The sequence below is a fragment of the Astyanax mexicanus genome, chromosome 7 (genome assembly GCF_023375975.1).
Source record: "Astyanax mexicanus isolate ESR-SI-001 chromosome 7, AstMex3_surface, whole genome shotgun sequence".
NCBI classification, from domain to species: Eukaryota; Metazoa; Chordata; class Actinopteri; order Characiformes; family Acestrorhamphidae; genus Astyanax; species Astyanax mexicanus.
Window position 1 is genome coordinate 23432910 of NC_064414.1, and position 19171 is coordinate 23452080.

Here is a 19171-nt window from a genome sequence, read left to right on the forward strand (position 1 = left end):
CATAGAATGTTCATTTTACTCAAACATATACCTATAAATAGCCAAATCAGAGAAACTGAAGTAATTTTTTTCCAGAGCTGCATATATAATAAATATATGAAGGGTCCAGAGACACTAAAAGAGTGCTCTGTGGTTTCTGGCACCTGAATGTTACAGCAGGTCCCGTGAGTTGTAAAGTGAAGCTGCTCCAGATTGAACTTGTTATTCCAGTGTATCTCACAGGTACACAGTGCTCATGTACCTGTCTATCAACGTGATACAAAAAAAAGTGTTGAATGTTGGAGAAATGAGTCACTCTGACAAGGATCAAATGGGCAGGGCAGAGCAGTGTTGGAGCATCTCTGATATGGCAAGACTTGTGGTCTTCATCCCTGTCTGCCTTCAAAAGTGTGTGTGTGTGTGTGAGTATCAGCACTATTTCATAATGCATGTTTAAATTCCTGCTCATATCTATCACAACCCATTCAGCCAATCAGCCAGAGAAATTCCGAAGGCAGTAATTAAATGATTGAGGTGAAGTAGATTAGAGTGTGATATAAAGTGAACAGGAAGGTTGCCCTTCAACTTTCCAACTTCCAGTTGACTAATTGGGGATGTACCAATACAATGTCTTATATTGAAGTGATTGTATGATATACCTTAGTAGTTTGTTAAGACTGAGATTAAATCCTGACACTGTACAGCACAGGCATCAGTGGTGAACAGTCCGTTTCAAGTCCAGCCAAATTCTCTATTGGATTGAGGTTTGAGGTTTGACTAGATTACTCCAAAACATTCACCTTTTTATCTTTAAAGAATTTCTCTGTAGGTTTTGCTGTGCGCATCTACCTTCACAAGCCTTCCAGGGACTGTTGCCAAAAAGTATCAAAGCATAAATGCTGCCATCACCATGCTTTACAGTGGGGATGGTGTTTTGACACTCATGACAGGGTTTCCTTTGGGTTATCTTTGATTTTCCATTGTCTTGCCTGGCGCACCCCCAAATAGTTAGAAAAATGTGCACTGCAGTGATCGACAAAGGTGCAGAGCTTTTAATGTTAGCTATGTGATGACTGTGGCCTTATCCAGATTATCACACCATAGCTTTATAGAAAATAAAAAACATATTATTACAAAAAAACATCACAGACCAATTTCACGAGCCTGACCCAACAGGGCCTGAGAAAACTGGTGGGAAATGTCAGCCTTGGTCTTAAGCAGACAATCTGAACTCTACTTTTGGTTGAACTGTAGTTGAGACCCTCCTTCAGGGTAGTAATAGGTGTCTTGGTGTCTTTCTTGCATGGGAGATAAGTCTTATAGGTGCAGTGTGACAGTAAAATAAGAAAAGTGCAGGGTTCAGAGTGGGTTTGTAAATGATGAAGATGTGATATTTTTACTGAGAAGATAAGTTTTGATGGACTGTGAACTGATACACTTGTTACTGTGGGAGGAAGCTGTTTCAAAACTGGCTGGTCCTGGTCTGTAATAATTTGTACCTCGTGCCACGTGGCAGCTGTGAGAACAGGCAGTGTCTTGTTCTGTGTACAGAACTGCCTGCTCTGAGTGTATTTAAGCATTTGACATTTTTTTTGTAACCCCTTAAAATGCCCTGTCCCGTATATGGGCTACAGGTGTAGGTGATACAAAACCTTACAAAAATTTTTTTCTGCAGTAAAACAACTTAATTACACTTTGAAATCACGAAGTGAATATGGGAGTGAATATTTTTGATCGTCATTCTGTTGTCATACCAGAATCTCCATTTTTTGTATCTTGATTTCTCCATTACTCTCTTGTATATTCAGGAGGGTGCAATTAACTGGCTTAGTTAACTGCTTAACTGAAGGCGTGTGTATGTGTGTTGCAGGACTACACCATCACCATGTATTTCCAGCAGTCGTGGCGTGATAAGCGTCTGTCCTACACAGGGATTCCTCTCAATCTGACGCTGGATAACCGTGTAGCTGATCAGCTCTGGGTGCCTGACACTTACTTCATAAACGACAAAAAATCCTTCGTTCATGGAGTCACCGTCAAGAACCGCATGATTCGTCTGCATCCAGATGGAACCGTGCTCTATGGCCTCAGGTCAGTGTGCAGCATTGTATTCATTCTCAGCTGTAAATATTGCTGCCAGTCTCTCTGTATATACAGTGGTGGGATAGTGTTTACCCCTTCATGATTTCTTATTTTTTTTGCCTGTTTGTCACCATAAACGTTTTTAGATTATCAAACTAATTTAAATATTGGTCAAAGACAACAAAAGTGAACAGAAAATGCAGTTTTAAATGAAGGGTTTTATTATTAAGTGAGAAAATATTCCAAACCTACATTACCCTGTGTAAAAAATTGTTTGCTTCTCCAGTTAAAACATAACTTAACTGTATTTAATCGATTCAAGTTCAGTTCAATTTTTATAGTCACACCCAGGCCTGATTACTGCCACACCAGCTCTCGAACAAGAAATCACTTAAATATAACCTGCTTGACCAAGCAAAGTAGACCAAAAGATGCTCAAAAGCTTGACATCATGTCAATATCCAAAAAAATTCAGGAACAAATGAGAAATAAATGAATTTCTATCAGTCTGGAAAAGGTTCTAAAGACATTTCCAAAGCTTTGAGGATCCAGTAAACCACAGTAAGAGCCATTATCTACAAATGGTGAATGGAACAGTGGTGAACCTTCCTAGAGTGGCCGGCCGCCCAAAATTACTGCAAGAATGCAGTGAGGACGCATCCAAGAGGTCACAAAAGACCCCACAACAACATCCAAAGTTACTTCCTATGGTCCAACATAAGAAAGGGACTGGGCAAACATGGCCTGCATAGCAGAGTTCCTAGACGAAAACCCTTGCTAAGCAAAAAGAACACTAAGGCTCGGACATCTGTTTGTGACCTCAAGCTGTAATGAACTTGGGTTCTGCAGCAGGACAATGAAAAAACAAAGTGAAGACTTTGGAGTGGCCTAGTCAAAGTCCTGACCTGAATCCGATTGAGATGCTGCAGCATGACCTTAAAAAGGCCGTTCATGCTGGAAAACCCTCCAATGTGGCGGAATTAAAATAATTCTGTAAATAAGAGTGTGCCAAAATTCTGGTTAACGTTATTGCAAACGCTTGATTGCAGTTGTTGTTGCTAAGGGTGGCCCAAAAAAGTGTTTAGAGTTCAAACACTTTTCACACAGGGCCATATTAGTTTGAATAATAATAAAATAATTAAATCTTCATTCAAAAACTGCATTTTATGTTCAACTGCAAGTCAAACACTTTTCCACAGCAGTGTATGTGTTCAGAACTGAGTAATATTGTTCTGGCTATACAAGTGTTGCTTTTTTGGAGTTTCAGGCCCAGAAAAGAATGAGTGTCCTGCGTGAGTCAGCTCATGTAGGTCCTGTTTGTGGATGAAAGATGAGTCTGTCTTTGCCCTACTTAAGCAGATAGTGATGCTGTTTGGAAGAGAGATAAAGCTTACCGGGAAGAATACACTATGAAAAATTTAGACTGACCAACACTTGGTCATGTTTATTGAGCTATACATACAGAAGTAGTGTATTGCATGTGCAAATACCTCCTGTCTGTCCGGAGTTGTAGAGGTTCTAAATAGTCTTGTGATAATCCATTCCATGCATATTGAATATTTGTTATTTCTGCAGGTTTTGAGGTAGGGGTTAAGTGTTGATATCCAACACAACTTTAATCAGGGGTAGGTCTGACGTTCAGTATCTGGGCTGGTAGCAGTAACATTGAGCTTTCAATGTGCCGGTAATGAAGACCATAGGTGATCATTATAGACAATTGCACCCTACAAGAAAAGACACCAGGCCTTCTGGATGTGCCATATGTGACAACAATCTGTTGATCTTGGCACTGATTTATTGGTTGACTCCACCAATACAAAAGTGATACTCATCACTGAAGAAAATCTGCTGCAATTTTGAGTCACTACATGACAATCTGCCATGCCTCCACACCAATTTCAATTTCTGTTGGTTAATTCCTTTTTGATGCAAATATTTTTAATTAAAAGTGTATGTAATTTCCTTACTCCAAGAACTAACCTAGAAATGGTTTACTGGTCTAAAAATGATAAATGTCCATGCTATTTTTTAGGCTTTGTTTTACTCATAATTTAGTGGACTACTAGTTTTTAGTCAGTGTTTCATGACCTTTGGGTCATATGGACCAAAAGTTACCGCCCACCTGGGGCCAACTTTGAAGCACCTAGAGGCTTGTTATTTAGTTAAAGAAAATCTGGCAAACAAGCATGTAATGCAGTGACATAACCTTCACCTAGTGAACACCATGCGTCATCACACACAGTTTTAAATGTAAAACCAGGCGAAAATATTCATTTTCATGCCTCCAAGTCATCCACTTCTAGTCTTGCCCTAGGCTTCATACTGTGAAACTTGCATACTCATGCAACATGCATCATCATCCCTGGGTTTGTAAAAGGTTAGAAAAGAAAAATATTTTATATTTATTATATCTGTAAAAAACTTTCAGTTTCTGAATCAGTTTCTCTGATTTTGCGTTTTTATATGAAGATGTTTGAGTAAAATAATTATTATAATTAAGAGTTCAGAAACCAATATTTGGTGGAAAAACCCTGGTTTAACTACAGTTTTCATGCATCTTGCCATGTTCTCCTCCACCAGTCTTACACACTGCTTTTGGATAACTTTATGCCACTCCTGGTGAAAAATTCAAGCAGTTCAGCTTGGTTTTCAATTTGGTAAAATCAAAGAAACTCGTCATTTTTAAGTGGTCTCTTATTTTTTTCACACATATATATATATAAATACCGTAAATTCTGTGTTTTTTCATTATTTATTTGTTTATTCACTTATTCCATTGTAGATTTATACTAAAGTCATACTATGTCAAACTATGAAGAAAAACATGACATTATTTAGTAAATAAAAAAGTGTTAAACCAGAATATGTTTTATATTTTTCAAAAATGCTTAGATGACAGCTTAGCATTTTCTCAGTCTGCTTTATAAGGGTATAGTCAACTGAATAGCTGTCAGTTAACAGCTGGGCTGAACGTGCCCGCATAATGTGTTTGAGAGCATCAGTTGGGAAGTACTATCCAAAAAAAATCAAGAACTGAAAGTATCCATAAGTGCAGTTCCAAAGACCATCAAAAACATTATGATGAAACTGGCTCTCATCAGTTACCAGTCTCAGAAACCACAACTTAACAGAATCCCAGAGAAGAGCACTTAAATGCTTCACAGTATTTGGGTTTGTTTAGCACTTTTAGGTTACTATTGATTTACAATGTAGGAAAAAAAGAAAAACATTGAATGAGAAGGTGTGTCCAAACCTATGACTGGTACTATGCATGTATATATATATATATATATATATATATATACACATATAAACTGTGTGTGGGTGTGACCAGACAAAATAAAAACAGCCAAAAATATCTGCACTTAGAAAGCACACTGCTCGCTTCCTTCAGGTATTTCTTTCTGCAGTTTTTCTCCCTTTCTCTCTTTCATCAGGCATCTGAGGAAGTTTTGTCAGTCCTCTCACTCTTTCCTTCTCTTTCCCTCTGCTGTATAATTTATGTCTAATGCACTATGTTGGGCTAAGAGTTGCGGACAGTGTCTGTCTAATGCAGTGCGTTTGGATGTCCAACAGTAGATGTGTGCGTGCATGTGTGTGTGTGTGGGGGGGGCTGGGGGGTTATTTTGAGTGCTCTGCTTATAAGTGTGTGTGATTACTGATTAGATAACTATCCTTCTGGCCATGAGTGAATCAATACTGGGGAATAAGGTGTGTGTGTTTGTGTGAAGGGGTGTATATGTGTTGCCTCAGCTAGAGGGAAAAGCCTGTGTGTGTGTGTGTGTGTGTGTGTGTGTGTGTTTTTGTGTGTAGGAGTGACTCTGCCCCACTCTGTCTGCTTTATAGCCCAAAACCCATCTGCAGTCGGAGAAGTGAAAAGGCTGCTGTCTCATAAGTTGTGCGAAAGTGCAGAAGTCACGCACTGAAAGGCCACGCCGTTTGTGTTGCAGTGTTAATTAAAGCACACCATAATTAAGAACCAACTTGAGGCGTTTCTGAGTGCAGTGGCAGCCATGACTGAGACAGTGTGAAGGCAATTACCAGGAGAAGAGTGAGAGAGAGAGAGAGAGAGAGAGAGAGAGTGAGCAGAAAAAGTGGAAGAGATTCAGACAGAGGAGTGGAAGGGTGTGAGTTGGGCATGTATAATTTTGTCTGTGGTGAGATGTCACTTGAATTCACAATATGCTTATAATAACCCGTTTTACCGTTTAATTATGTACTACATCTGCTCTACTTCATTAGCTAGTTTGTCGGTAACAAAAAGTGCCTTGTCATTATTACTTTCCCAATTAAGTTTCAATACGAATATTGGGTAAATTGCTGTAATGTGGGACACCTGAGCTCTATAAATTATCATCAATAAAACTGCTGATCAACACAAGCTTTGATGGCATGTGATCAAAATCACATGACTACAAGAATCCAATTATAGACCCTGTTAACATGTAGTCACTTTGAGTACAACTGAGTATCAGGATTATATCTGGCTAAAGCCAAACCACAGACACATTCAAATAAGATGCAAACAGGCACATTTATCATTGTCTTTTACGGCATGTTCAGTAATTTGTTTGTTTATTTTTCATTGCTTATTTCTTTTTATTGCTGCAACACAAAAATTAATTGCTCTCAAATGTCCAGAAAGAAGAAGGAAATAACATTCAAAGTGAAAGTAAAAGATGCTTTTGGAGCATTTTTATTTGGCCATTCATCATGAAATTCAAACATTCAAAAGTCATATTATGAAAAAAACTGAAGAGAAGAGATACAAGGTAATACAAGGTTAGATGCTATGGTCTAGAAAAGGTTTTTTATTAACCGTTCTAGATCAACATTGTCTGCATGTTTAGAATCATACCGTTTTGTTTATTTACTAAAACAATAGACTTATTATTATTATTATTATTGAGCTCCACAGGCTATCGGTTGCCGCTCATATCAAATTCAAAGCCCCAACAACTGCATTCTAAGGTGTGGTGTAAGGTGTGATGCTAAGGTGTGATGCTGTCACACCTTAGCCTGTGTCTCTTATGTCTTTCTTTTTTTGGTCCTTCCTGCTCCTGTCCTGGCATCACATGGCTCGGCTTTGTTTTTGGTCTTTTCTCGACCTTAGTCCCGCCTTTTCATCTGTAATCATTCCTGTCTCATTTGTGGCACGCCCCGCATGATGGCTCCCTCCTACATGCACCTGCATCTAAAGGCTTATGTTACATCACAGCCTCCAGTGAGCATCACCTAGCTAGCTTTACCAAATATTCACACAAAGCAATCCAGACTGTTCTCCTCTCTATAGTTCCCCTATAGTGGAACAACAAACTACCTACTGCTACCAGAGCAGGAGCTTCCCTTACTACCTTTAAAACACTGATAAAGACTGATATCTTTAAAGAGCACTTACTCTCCTAACACCTCTAACAAACTAAATACTTCTAATCTCGTGCCCTGCTCGCCTTCCACTTTTCTTCCATGTTTCTTTCTTCTTTTGTCCCAGTATTAACCTTTTGGCCTCTTTCAGGTCTTGACAAATGTTTTTACATTTTGTCTTTGATTTGTAAGTCCACTGAATGCAATGCAATGTAATGTAAAATATAGTTATTAAAGACTGAATTGTAATTAATAAGTAGGGAAATGTGAAACATAATGCAGGAAAAAAGCCACACAAATATTGCATTATTTGCTAGACAACAACAGAATGAGATGAATGTGTATAACTTAAATTTGCTATAGGTAATATACTAAAGGCCTTGCTTCTTACAGTATAGACTTAAATTTAAATCTTACAAACTTCAAGTTTTCTCAGACTAGAGGATCTGAGAGCTGGATTGGACTGAGGTGGAAGGACGGAGTTATAGTTATAGAAAGGAAAGATCATGAAGGTCTTTAAAGGTTGAAAGAATTGTATTATTTATGAATGATGTATTGACAGTACCGTGGGAATGGCTAATCCCCGAGTCTGTTACTTTAACTGACAGCCGCTGCCTGTACAGTTTAAACTGTGCTTAAAACAGCTTGTCGTTTGGACAGGATAACCACAACAGCAGCCTGCATGATGGATCTGCGCAGATATCCTCTGGATGAACAGAACTGCACCCTGGAGATCGAAAGCTGTAAGTTCTGTTTCATCTTCCTCAGAATGTACTCACATCTGCACGGGCATGCACACGATTGGTTAAAATTCTGTGTGAATAGCTAAAAGAAACTGTTAAAAACTGACAAAACATTAGTCTCAATTAGACTAAATTATTTAATATTTTAGGCAAATTTACTTTTTCATTTCTGTCTTTTACACTTATTAAAGTCACAAAAAATAAAAGGGCATGTAGACAAGTTTGAATTACCCTTTTATGATCTGCATGGTAATAAGTTTCTCTAAAGCTCCAAACACTCACGTTGCTCATTTGGTTAACAGGTTCTTAACAAAGTTCATAATTAAAAAAGGCCTTCTTTAGATGGGCTTTGTCTACAGTAGATAATAGTTCCTGTTTATTAATTTAATTTAATATACATAGAAAACATATATATTTTGTGTGCAAAAGCAGTGAAAGATTGAATATGTTATGTTTATATTTTCCAATTTAACCCTAGAACACTAAAGTTAAAATTAGTGACACCATCACTAACATTGGGTATACACTGTATGACAAGTTTTGGAACCCTTCTTTAATTTTACAACATACAACATCACGAAAAAAGCAGAAAAATGATTAGAAAATCAGGTAATTCTTAGCAGGTGATGTCCCAACAAAAAAAAATAATGCTGCTGGAAACTTGGTCTTCCTGGGACATGTGAGCGCCTGATTTAAACACACAAACTCTAACATCAGGTAAATTAAACCCATAAAATAGGTTACTCTCTATCATTAACGTCTGGCCATGTCTTTGGCCAAACTTATATTCCATGATATAATAATGATATAATATAATATAATCCATGAGAATAAAAGAGAAGACATGAAGTAGGAATAAAATGGCAGGAGGGAATGAGATTCTGCGAGTGAGTGTCTAGCTTCTTTCTATTAGAAACCTGGAGCTCAGCAGTGCAGCGGCGCTAATGCAGAGCGGCCCCTCGGCAGCAGCCCGGCGTTAATAATAGATTCCACCTGCGTGCCAAGCTCCCAGCGCTGCAAAGTGTCCGCTCAATCAGCCTCCATCACGCCGTCCCATATCCAGAGAGCAGCCTGAGAAGAGCTCGTCCCCCACTGCTCTCACACCAGTGAACAAACTGGGCCAGAACCCGCATGGCAGTGGCCATATGCTCTGAATCTGTCTACTGTCTTCACAAATCTAGTGGAATACTAGTCTCTGCCTCCGCTCAACTTTCCATTATTTCTGTTTTAGGCAGCAAAATGCAACATGCCATGTAAGCACTGCATTCTCTCCTGACGTTCTCCTCCCAGGGGGAAACAAGCTGTTGCTTTTGCGTGTGCAAACCCCGCTTTACCGTCGGGTCACGTTAGTATAATGTGTCTTTTATAGTTTGCGATACCTGCAGAGAGAGCAGCTGTGCTATCTGATGTCTCTCTCTCTCTACATCACTCTCTCTCTCTCTGTGGCTGATGGACAGTGGTTATAATTGGACGTGCGCTCTGCTGGGCAGACAGCTGTAGCGCTGTGAGGGTTCTGTCATGTCAGCGATCAGAAACACAAATCGCTACATGTGGGAGAAAACCGCACCACCACCATGTTCATCATTCTCTCGCACAATGAATTCACGTGAACCTGCAGTGAAAGCCTATAGATGTGAAATCAAACTGCTGCTGTTTTAATCTGATTTGTGCTGATCCACTAATTCACATTAATTAGATACTTGAACATTGTTGTCAGGATTTAATTGCATTCAGCCGCAAAAAAACTTTTAATAAAGAACTGGAGCACCTCTCCAGTTCATCTCAAAGGTGTTAAATGAGAAACGTCCACAGTTTCCATTTACCTCAGAGCTAAAAATGTTTTTTTATTAATGTAAAGCTTTACACTGACATGCCTGTTAAAAACATGGGACCCTATTTTACACCTTGCACAAGGTGCATCACAATGCTTAAAGGTCTCATTCCATTGTTTTTTCATTTATTTTAAAATGTCTAGTTGTGGTCCCTGATATAAATGAATGCCATGTGAGCTGTTTTTTCTGGAAAAAAAAAAAGTGCTCTAGTGATCTGGTATAACACCGCTTTATTCGGGTGGAGAAGTTTGGGGGGTTGAGATTTCAGCTCTTACTCATGAATATTCATACATGTAAACATATCCCTTCTGATTGTCGAACATCACTGCAACACCAGGAGGCAGACAACTGTTAGAAATGTTTTAAAATAAAGACATTTCTACACTAATAACAATCTTTGCAACGCCATATGTTAATTTACAAAATATGTAATGCCCTGCTAAGTGCAGTTCAGCCACTGACCTAGTCTTAGAGTCTCTGTAAAATGCCCAATCCACTGGAGATCCTATGTAAAATATAGTTGCACCCAGAGGTGGGTAGTCCAGGTCCAGAAAGTAAAAATCCACCACAGGATGGTGAAAGTGGATTTTAGCAAAACACACCTTTAATGCTATCTTACACTCCGCTAACAGTCTGTTATCTACACTTGTGGGCGTGGTGGTCTGGATGTGAGGTGTGTTCAGGTAAATTTCTGGTGGGTTGCTATCTTGGCTGCAAAAAAACACAGGTGTGCCACTAACTGATAAAAACCCTGACAATCACTAATCAGAGATACCTTACCAGCCCCCGCTCGTTACACACACACACACACACAAACGCTACAGTGTGCAAATCTAACTGTGCATCAACAATAAACAGAATAACAGTTCTATTCCATATGAATTACCTGCTCACACACATTCACATTGTGTACGAGCAGGTCAGTTTCCTCTGCTGAGATGTGCAGAAGTGCTGCACGTTAAAAATACCAGTCCGCCAAAGTTCTGAACATGTAGTAATAGAATTTCAGCCTCGGTCACTCTGCTGTCACCAAGTGCATGCATTACTCTGTAACAAAAGAGGATGAGGTAGAAGAAGGAGGGAGGAATATAATGAGCCTCTGTCCCATAATTAAGCTGTAATGTGCTTGAGCACTGTGGTCTTCTTTAGATAAGTGCGAAACTCTACGGGGAGGGAAAATCCCATCAGTTCAGCTTGAATGAGGAGTTCTCACAGAGCTGTTCCCACTGTTTCAGCAGTGTGCAATCACACACTGATTTAGTGCTGAGACGAGAAGAAGTGTGGGAACGGGTGACTGGCACCTCTCTCTCTCTCTCTCTCTCTCTGTCTATTCCTGAAAGTGTAACAGGCGCACTGAGCAGGGACCTCATACACACGGTTAGGTAGAATATATACATCAAAGTCTAAAATTCATAATGCCAAGCAGTTTAAATTCTCTGAAATAAGGTATGTAACAGGGCTACAAATTGTGACACAAGTTATGTACATGTTGACAGTTTTATGAATTGATTTTAGACCATATTATTCATGTTTACACAATACAAGAAGTATATGTCAGTCTGTACCTCTCTCTTTCTCCCTCCCTCTCTCATCCTACTCTCTCTTTCTCTCTCTTTTTCTCAGATGGCTACACAACAGATGACATTGAGTTTTATTGGCAGGAAGGAAGTTCAGTAACAGGAGTGGACAACATTGAGCTGCCACAGTTCTCCATTATTGACTATAAAACTCTATCTAAGAAGGTGGTGTTTGCCACAGGTAAACATGTTAACACTGCTTCATGTTTATGTTGCATAATTTGCATAATAAACTGCAATAATTATTCAGTTAGTATTGTAGAGAAATTGTATATTTTATCTAGGGGTGTTCCTAATAACATTGTGTTGCTGCAGAGCCATTTGAGTATCTGCCAATACAGAGTCCCGATCCAATATAATATATATATATGTATATATATTTGATTTTCTGTTTAATATGCAGTTTTTCTTAAATAAATATATGCATTTTACAAAAGATATAGTGCAGTTACTTTTTAAATAACTATATGCTAATACAGATATCATTTTGGATCACTAGTAATGAAACATGGGGGATAATTAGTAGGCAAATACCTCTGGAAATTGAAGTGTGTGTGCACATACAGGTTTTTTATTGGTCCAAAAAATGTAAGAATTTTATTAATGGGAGAATAATATATTATTTAGAGGGCATTGAATATTGATGTAACCTAGGTATTATATTTCAACTATACTAAATGTATTTTCATAAATATCTCGTAAATATATACAAATTTCAAACATTCTTTTTCATATATGTATGTTTTGCATTTTAATCATTTATCTTCAGAGATGTATAAAATACTAGAGACTCAGACTTAAGTAAAAGTTTAAGTGCTCTATCAAAAAAATATACCACAGTTAGTTCCGACCGTTAGTGCCGGTATCAGCCGGTAATGCACTGTAACCAAAGCTCTCCATGTATTACTCCTCCACATGCAGGTAACCTAGCAACGATGCAGCACTTTCAATTCAAACAGTGCAGCTACAAACAGAGCAGCAATGAAACTATTTTAACTCGCAGAGTTTTTATAATCAAACAGATCCTATTTTCTCATCCTCTTTAATTCAAAATCTTTCAATAAACAGCACCTGTATGTGGCGGAGTAATACATGGAGAGCTTCGGTTACAGTGCATTATCGGCTAATAATGTCACTCATAAAACGCCTCTCAGCCAATCACATTACAGGGTCGAAACTAACTGTGATATAATGTGTAATATTGGCACTGCTGATCTGCGTCCGCAACACAGCAGTGCCTGTATTACACATTATAACACGAAAATCAAGTGTATTATTGCTTAAACGTACTACTCATGTACTAAAAGTAAAAGTACAATATAGTTTATTGAAGTTACTACAGAAAGCAGTGTAAAGTTCTCAGTGAAAGTCAGAATGGGAGCAGCGTGGTCTTACTTATAAGATCAGCTTGATCGCTTAATTCAGTCAATGATGAGGAGCTTCATCAAAGCCAGTGATGGCAGTGATTATGTGGATTTGGAATGATTTATGACATTTCTATTATTGTATCAAGTAACAATTGCAAATACAAATGCATCACTTAAAATGTATAAGATTAAAACTATTAGAACACATCCAAAATATGTATATATTATTGTGGCAATACATTAATAGTATTCAAAAAGGAAAATGCAGAAGTATATAATCGTGTGTATAATCAGTCTACCGTGCAGGTCCTGCACTGTTATACTGTGTATATAAAAATATATATATCTTTTTTTTGTGTATAATATATATATAAAAACGTAATGAACAGTAATGTATGCATTATTTTTTAATTGAATCTCTGTTAGTTATGGCCTACAAAGTATATGTATATATATATTTTATTATTATTTGGTAGGACTCATTCATGACTACAGAAGAGCCATGAATGATTCAGATAAAATCTGTCTACACTGTTGAAAAGGGTGTCAGCTCGTGTTTGCTGTGAATGCGCCCCACAGATATAATATCCTTTCTCTCCCAGGATCATACCCTCGCCTGTCTCTGAGTTTTAAACTGAAGAGAAACATAGGATATTTCATCCTGCAGACCTACATGCCCTCAAACCTCATCACCATCCTTTCCTGGGTTTCTTTCTGGATCAACTATGATGCCTCTGCAGCACGGGTAGCTCTAGGTGTGTATGCACTGTGTGTCTCTTTGTATTTGAAGCAACAGTACAATGTATCACACTAGAACTTCATCTATGAGATATTAGTGCTTTGATAGTGAGCAATAGGGCTATTGTATGTAATGTCAGTGTCACACCAAAACATTGTGCTATTTTTCACTTTTTGGCAGTTGTTTTTTATCATAGACAGCTGTTCTAATCCCACTTACTATCCACTGGGGTTCCCCAGGGCTTGGTTCTGGGACCATTTCTCTTTTCCATCTACACCACCTTTCTGGGCCTGGATATTGGAGTGCTTCTCAGATATTCCCTCATGGATGAATGAACACCACCTTAAAACCAACTAACTGTCCAAGAATAAAGTACTGGTTCTTTGAGCAAAACAGTCTATTCAACACAACTTCACCACAGCCATTAACTCTCCCAGCCTGTGTTGTAAAGCTACTACAGATGGCCCAGAATGCAGCAGCATTGCTCTTCAACCAGCCAAAACGAGCATATGTTATCGCACTACTCCAACAGCAGCTCCTCACATTAAATTCAAAGCCCTTACGATCGCCTACAAGGTGATGACTATGTTGATGACTCCTCCCTCTAGTTCCCCAATGTTGGAACAACAAGCTACCTACTGCTACCAGAGCAGGAGTGTGCCTCACGAACTTCAAGAACCTCCTGAAAACAAAGCTCTTCAAAGAGCACATACTCTACTAACACCTTTAACAAGCTAACTACTTCTAGTCTAGTTCCCTTCAACCCCTTCTCTGTTCTTTCTTCTTTCTCCTTTCTTCCTCTATCCTATTATTACCAGTTTGGCCTCTTTAGACCCTTTTTTATGTCCTCTATTGCTTATGTACCTCATAATTTGTAAGTCACTTAGGATAAAAGTGTCAGCTAAATACAATGTAATGTAATGTAAAATCCACATCCCATGATAAATTAACCAATTTAATTGGTTAATTCACTGAGAACGAGACACTGGCTCTCCTAACACGTAGCCGTCCTACTACGTGTCCGCTTGACCCAATTCCTTCAAACCTACTGCAAACTATCGCACCTGCAATCATTCCGGCTATCACTCACACGATCAATGCCTCTTTAACTTCTGGTGTTTTCCCAACTGCTTTCAAACAAGCACATGTGACACCACTGCTTAAAAAGCCTTCTCTCAACCCCGCCCAGGTTGACAACTACAGACCGGTCTCACTGCTACCCTTTCTCTCTAAAACACTAGAAAGAGCAGTTTTAAATCAGGTCTCTGGCTTCCTCTCCCAGAATGACCTTCTGGACCAGAACCAATCTGGGGTCAAAAAAGGACACTCTACCGAGACGGCTCTGTTGTCTGTGACTGAAGCGTTGAAAACTGCCAGAGCTGCAGGTCAGTCCTCATTGTTCATTCTGCTGGACCTCTCGGCCGCATTTGACACAGTCAACCATGACTTCCTCCTAACTATACTCTCAAACATGGGGATCGCAGATAATGTGCTGTCATGGTTCAGATCATACCTCACTGGGCGCTTGTTCAAGGTGTCGTGGCAAGGACAGCTGTCCTCAGCCCGCTCCTTATCCACTGGGGTTCCCCAAGGTTCGGTACTGGGACCCCTTCTCTTCTCCATATACACCACCTCTCTTGGTCAGGTTATCCGCTCACACGGATTTTCCTACCATTGCTTTGCTGATGACACCCAGCTATACCTGTCGTTCTCACCTGAAGATCACTCAATCTCTGCACAAACATTCACACAAAGCAATCCAGACTGTTCTCATACAGAGTTCCCCAATGGTGGAACAAACTACCCTCCACTACCAGATCAGGAGAATCTCTCACTATCTTTAAGAGACTCCTGAAGACAGAGCTCTTCAAAGAGCACTTACTCTCCTAACACCTCTAACAAACTAACTAATTCTAACCTCATTTCCTTCTTCCCCTCCTTCACTCCTCTATCCTATTATTCCCCTTTGACCTCCTTTTATCCCTATCCAAAGATGTTTTTCCTTTAAACTTATTTTACATTGTACTTGACTATTGTAAGTCGCTTTGGACAAAAGCGTCTGCCAAATGTAATGTAATGTAATGTAATGTAATTAACCAATAGAACCTTCAATTACTTGGATTATTTTTTACAATGACTTCCACTGAAAATTAAGATGGCTTTGCTATTATCCTGTAAATTCCTGTAAAACCATTTTTTGAGATTTTTATTTAATTAGTTATTAATTAGTTAATTCATTATTTTAGATCATACACATACACTTTACATTCTATTCTGTTCTCCTCCTATACTTTATGTTTTGTCAGTTGTCAGTTCTTTATGCAAAGCCAGGCGCTCTACTAATCTACTTAAATCTGCTTACAAACATAAATGTGAAATTGATTAAAAAATACAAAATATGATTATTCAAGAGACATTCTCTAGTGTTTTATGACCTATGATAATTTTATACTGCCTGGGAAAGCAGCAACATCTAAAAATATTGATGTATTCTTACTGTATCTCTACAGGAATCACCACTGTTCTGACCATGACCACCATTAACACTCATCTGCGAGAGACACTGCCAAAGATCCCTTATGTGAAGGCCATAGATATCTACCTGATGGGCTGCTTTGTGTTTGTGTTTTTGGCCCTGCTGGAGTATGCGTTTGTCAACTACATTTTTTTCGGACGAGGTCCACATCTACAGAAGAAAGTGGCAGAAAAAGCTGCCAAGAGCAACAATGAGAAGAGCAGGCTAGAGTGCAACAAAGTCCAAGTGGTAAGAGCTGTAGATACACAAAACAAATATGGTCTTTAAAATACAAAAATAAATAAATAGATAAATAAATAAACAATATGTTTTTACTTGAATTGTAACGTTTGCTAACCAGTGAAAGTACAGTGAAAGTGATGAATTGTGTCACTGTGGATCACCTGAACCTGGAAATGCAGTTACTATGTTGTACTGATACTTATTTCAACATCTATTTAGATGCTGATATTATAATAATAATAATACTAATCATAGTAACAACGTGTTTATAACTATGTTTATACTGAACATAGTTAAAGCATGTTAACAGATATAAGCAATACAAAAGTAACCTATTTCCTCAAGACAAAGATGAAACTGTGCAAAAGCTGGAGCTTGAGACTAAACTGTGTTTTAGAATAGCCGTGGGCACAGCGGAGGTGGGGAAGATGCTGCTTGCGCATTCAAAAAAAACAAGCTTTACAGCTCAATAAAAATAATTTAACCAAGTATAATCAACTTTCTATTTGCAGCATAACATTTTGGAAACACAGACCTTTCTCTTACTAAAATTAAGCTACATCTGTCTTCAGATTAAATCCTCTATATATTTAAACATTACATAATGTATAGACCGCAAAGTCTTATTAAAGACGAAAATCAAAGTGTCATCAAATAAACCACTAATATTTTGAAAACCACTTAGTATTAATCATTTATGTTTAATGATTATTACTGATAGAATTGTAGGAATTTTATAATAATAATGGGATGGCAAAAAGATAAATTGCCTATTTAGTTGTATATAGACCAGAATTCAAACTCCTATAAAATGAGAAAATTAAAGGGTTCATATCACAACACTAATGACCCCAATTATCTGTTATATATAATATATATATAATATATATATATATATATATATATATTATATATAATAATCTGTAAAGAACCCTTTCTATACTATTAACGATATCAGGTATTAAAGTATCAGGTGATCTTACTGTAGCATTTTGGAGTAATTGAAGGTCAACCTTAGGAAAAATGCTCATTCGGTTTACATTAACCAGTATTTGACATACTGAATTATTGTTTCTGGACTGCATAGTTGTCTTACAGTCATCATTAGTTAACTGTCTTAATGCAGAATCTCTCAGGACCTAGGTGTGTAATTAACAGTTGGTATACTGAAATATCGCCATATTTTGTTTTTGATTTTTAAAGACAGTATAGATTTTAAAATGATTAGTTTACTATTTTTATTTAGTTGTATTTAAAACCTGACCACTAGAGGACAGCATTGTAGTTTGTCGTAATATCTGTTACAATTGAATAAGTCATAGACTGTATATAAAGATGGACGCCGTGTCGCCGTTCCCATTCATTCAATGAAAATGAAGCCAAAATCTTCCAAAGTCTGCCTCGTGGTCACAGACTGCAGAGCGGGGCGGAGCGGAGCTGACGGTCTGTTATTGGTCCCGCCCATAAGCAGCCCTTTCACCACAACCACACCTTTTTTGAATAGAGCCGAATAAAGTTTTAAAAACCGAATTCTGTGGGGATATAAAAATTTGACAATATAAGCAGAGGTTACACTAGCTGCTGCACTTAAATAAAGGAGGTAGAATTACAGTATATTAGAAAAAAACGTGATTGAAAGTTGTCTGTTTTGCCATTGAAACCTATGGGGATGGGTGGAGTTACACAGCTTTCTGCAGCCGAACAGCAGGGGGCGCCCGACCTGTGGTGGCTTCACTTTTAAGAGACGATGCTCTGTCCAGCTATACACAGTCTATGGAATAAGTAAACCTTTTTTATATGTTAGTGTGTGTTTTTATACTATGAGAGCATATTTGTAAAATTTGAGTTCAACATTTTCAATATAATCGGAACATAATGTAGCGCCGCCTTAGCTTTAGGCTGTGCTATATGAGTTAGGTGAGTTTGTGCTCTATAGTATAATTAATGAGCTGTTAAATAATGTTTATATAATATGGGATTAATGTAAAACATTCACTCAGTCAGAATTGTAATTACTTAACTTTTGTGACTATTATATATAACTTCAACCTTCAAATAAAACGCAGCTTATCCTAGTAATAAAAAGTAAACAACTGAAGCTTTAGCTGGTATATTTATTTAAAAAACAGCAAAACCAGAACTTACTGGAGTTCTCCTAACTCAGTTGTTTATATCCGAAATTTCTATTCACAGAACAGTACATACAACAAACAAAATAAAATAAATATGTATAAAAAAAGTATATGTATATATATATATATATATATATATATATATATATATATATATATATATAGTACACATTGTAGTTCTCAAATATTACTCAGCCTTATATTAATTATCAAACTGAATTATTGTGGGCCCACACTCAATAACCCTTTTCAAATAGCTAACTTAGGTTTAGAATTATTAACAAAACAAATAAATGCAGGGTACCCCATTTTGTTTAGTGTGTGTCAGTGTGTACGTTGCAGGCCTGAATCACTGCAGTGTGAACGTTGTTGCCTCAAACTAAATGGCCGCTTCGCGCTCTTTCGCGCCAGAAAAAACACTTGGCTTACTCGGGTCCATGAAAGGGGGAAATCCAGCGTTGCCGGAGGAAGTCTGACGGTGAATTTACGGTGAATTTACACTGCTCTGTCGCGACAACACACATGGTCACACTACCCCCCTCCAACTGGTCGCATGTGGGCGCGACAAAGGCGTTCCCTGCATCGTCCAATTAAATCG

The 19171-nt window shown here is 38.0% G+C and overlaps 1 protein-coding gene across 1 annotated transcript in view; it reads left to right on the plus strand.

Moving 5' to 3' along the window:
* gabrb1 (gamma-aminobutyric acid type A receptor subunit beta1) overlaps positions 1-19171 on the plus strand; it is a 39789-nt gene that overhangs the window by 16251 nt on the left and 4367 nt on the right. The window contains exons 4-8 of the mRNA XM_007235789.3: positions 1850-2070; positions 8086-8168; positions 11624-11758; positions 13547-13699; positions 16194-16447. Of these exons, the coding sequence (XP_007235851.2) occupies positions 1850-2070; positions 8086-8168; positions 11624-11758; positions 13547-13699; positions 16194-16447 (846 nt within the window). The remainder of the gene's footprint in view (positions 1-1849; positions 2071-8085; positions 8169-11623; positions 11759-13546; positions 13700-16193; positions 16448-19171) is intronic.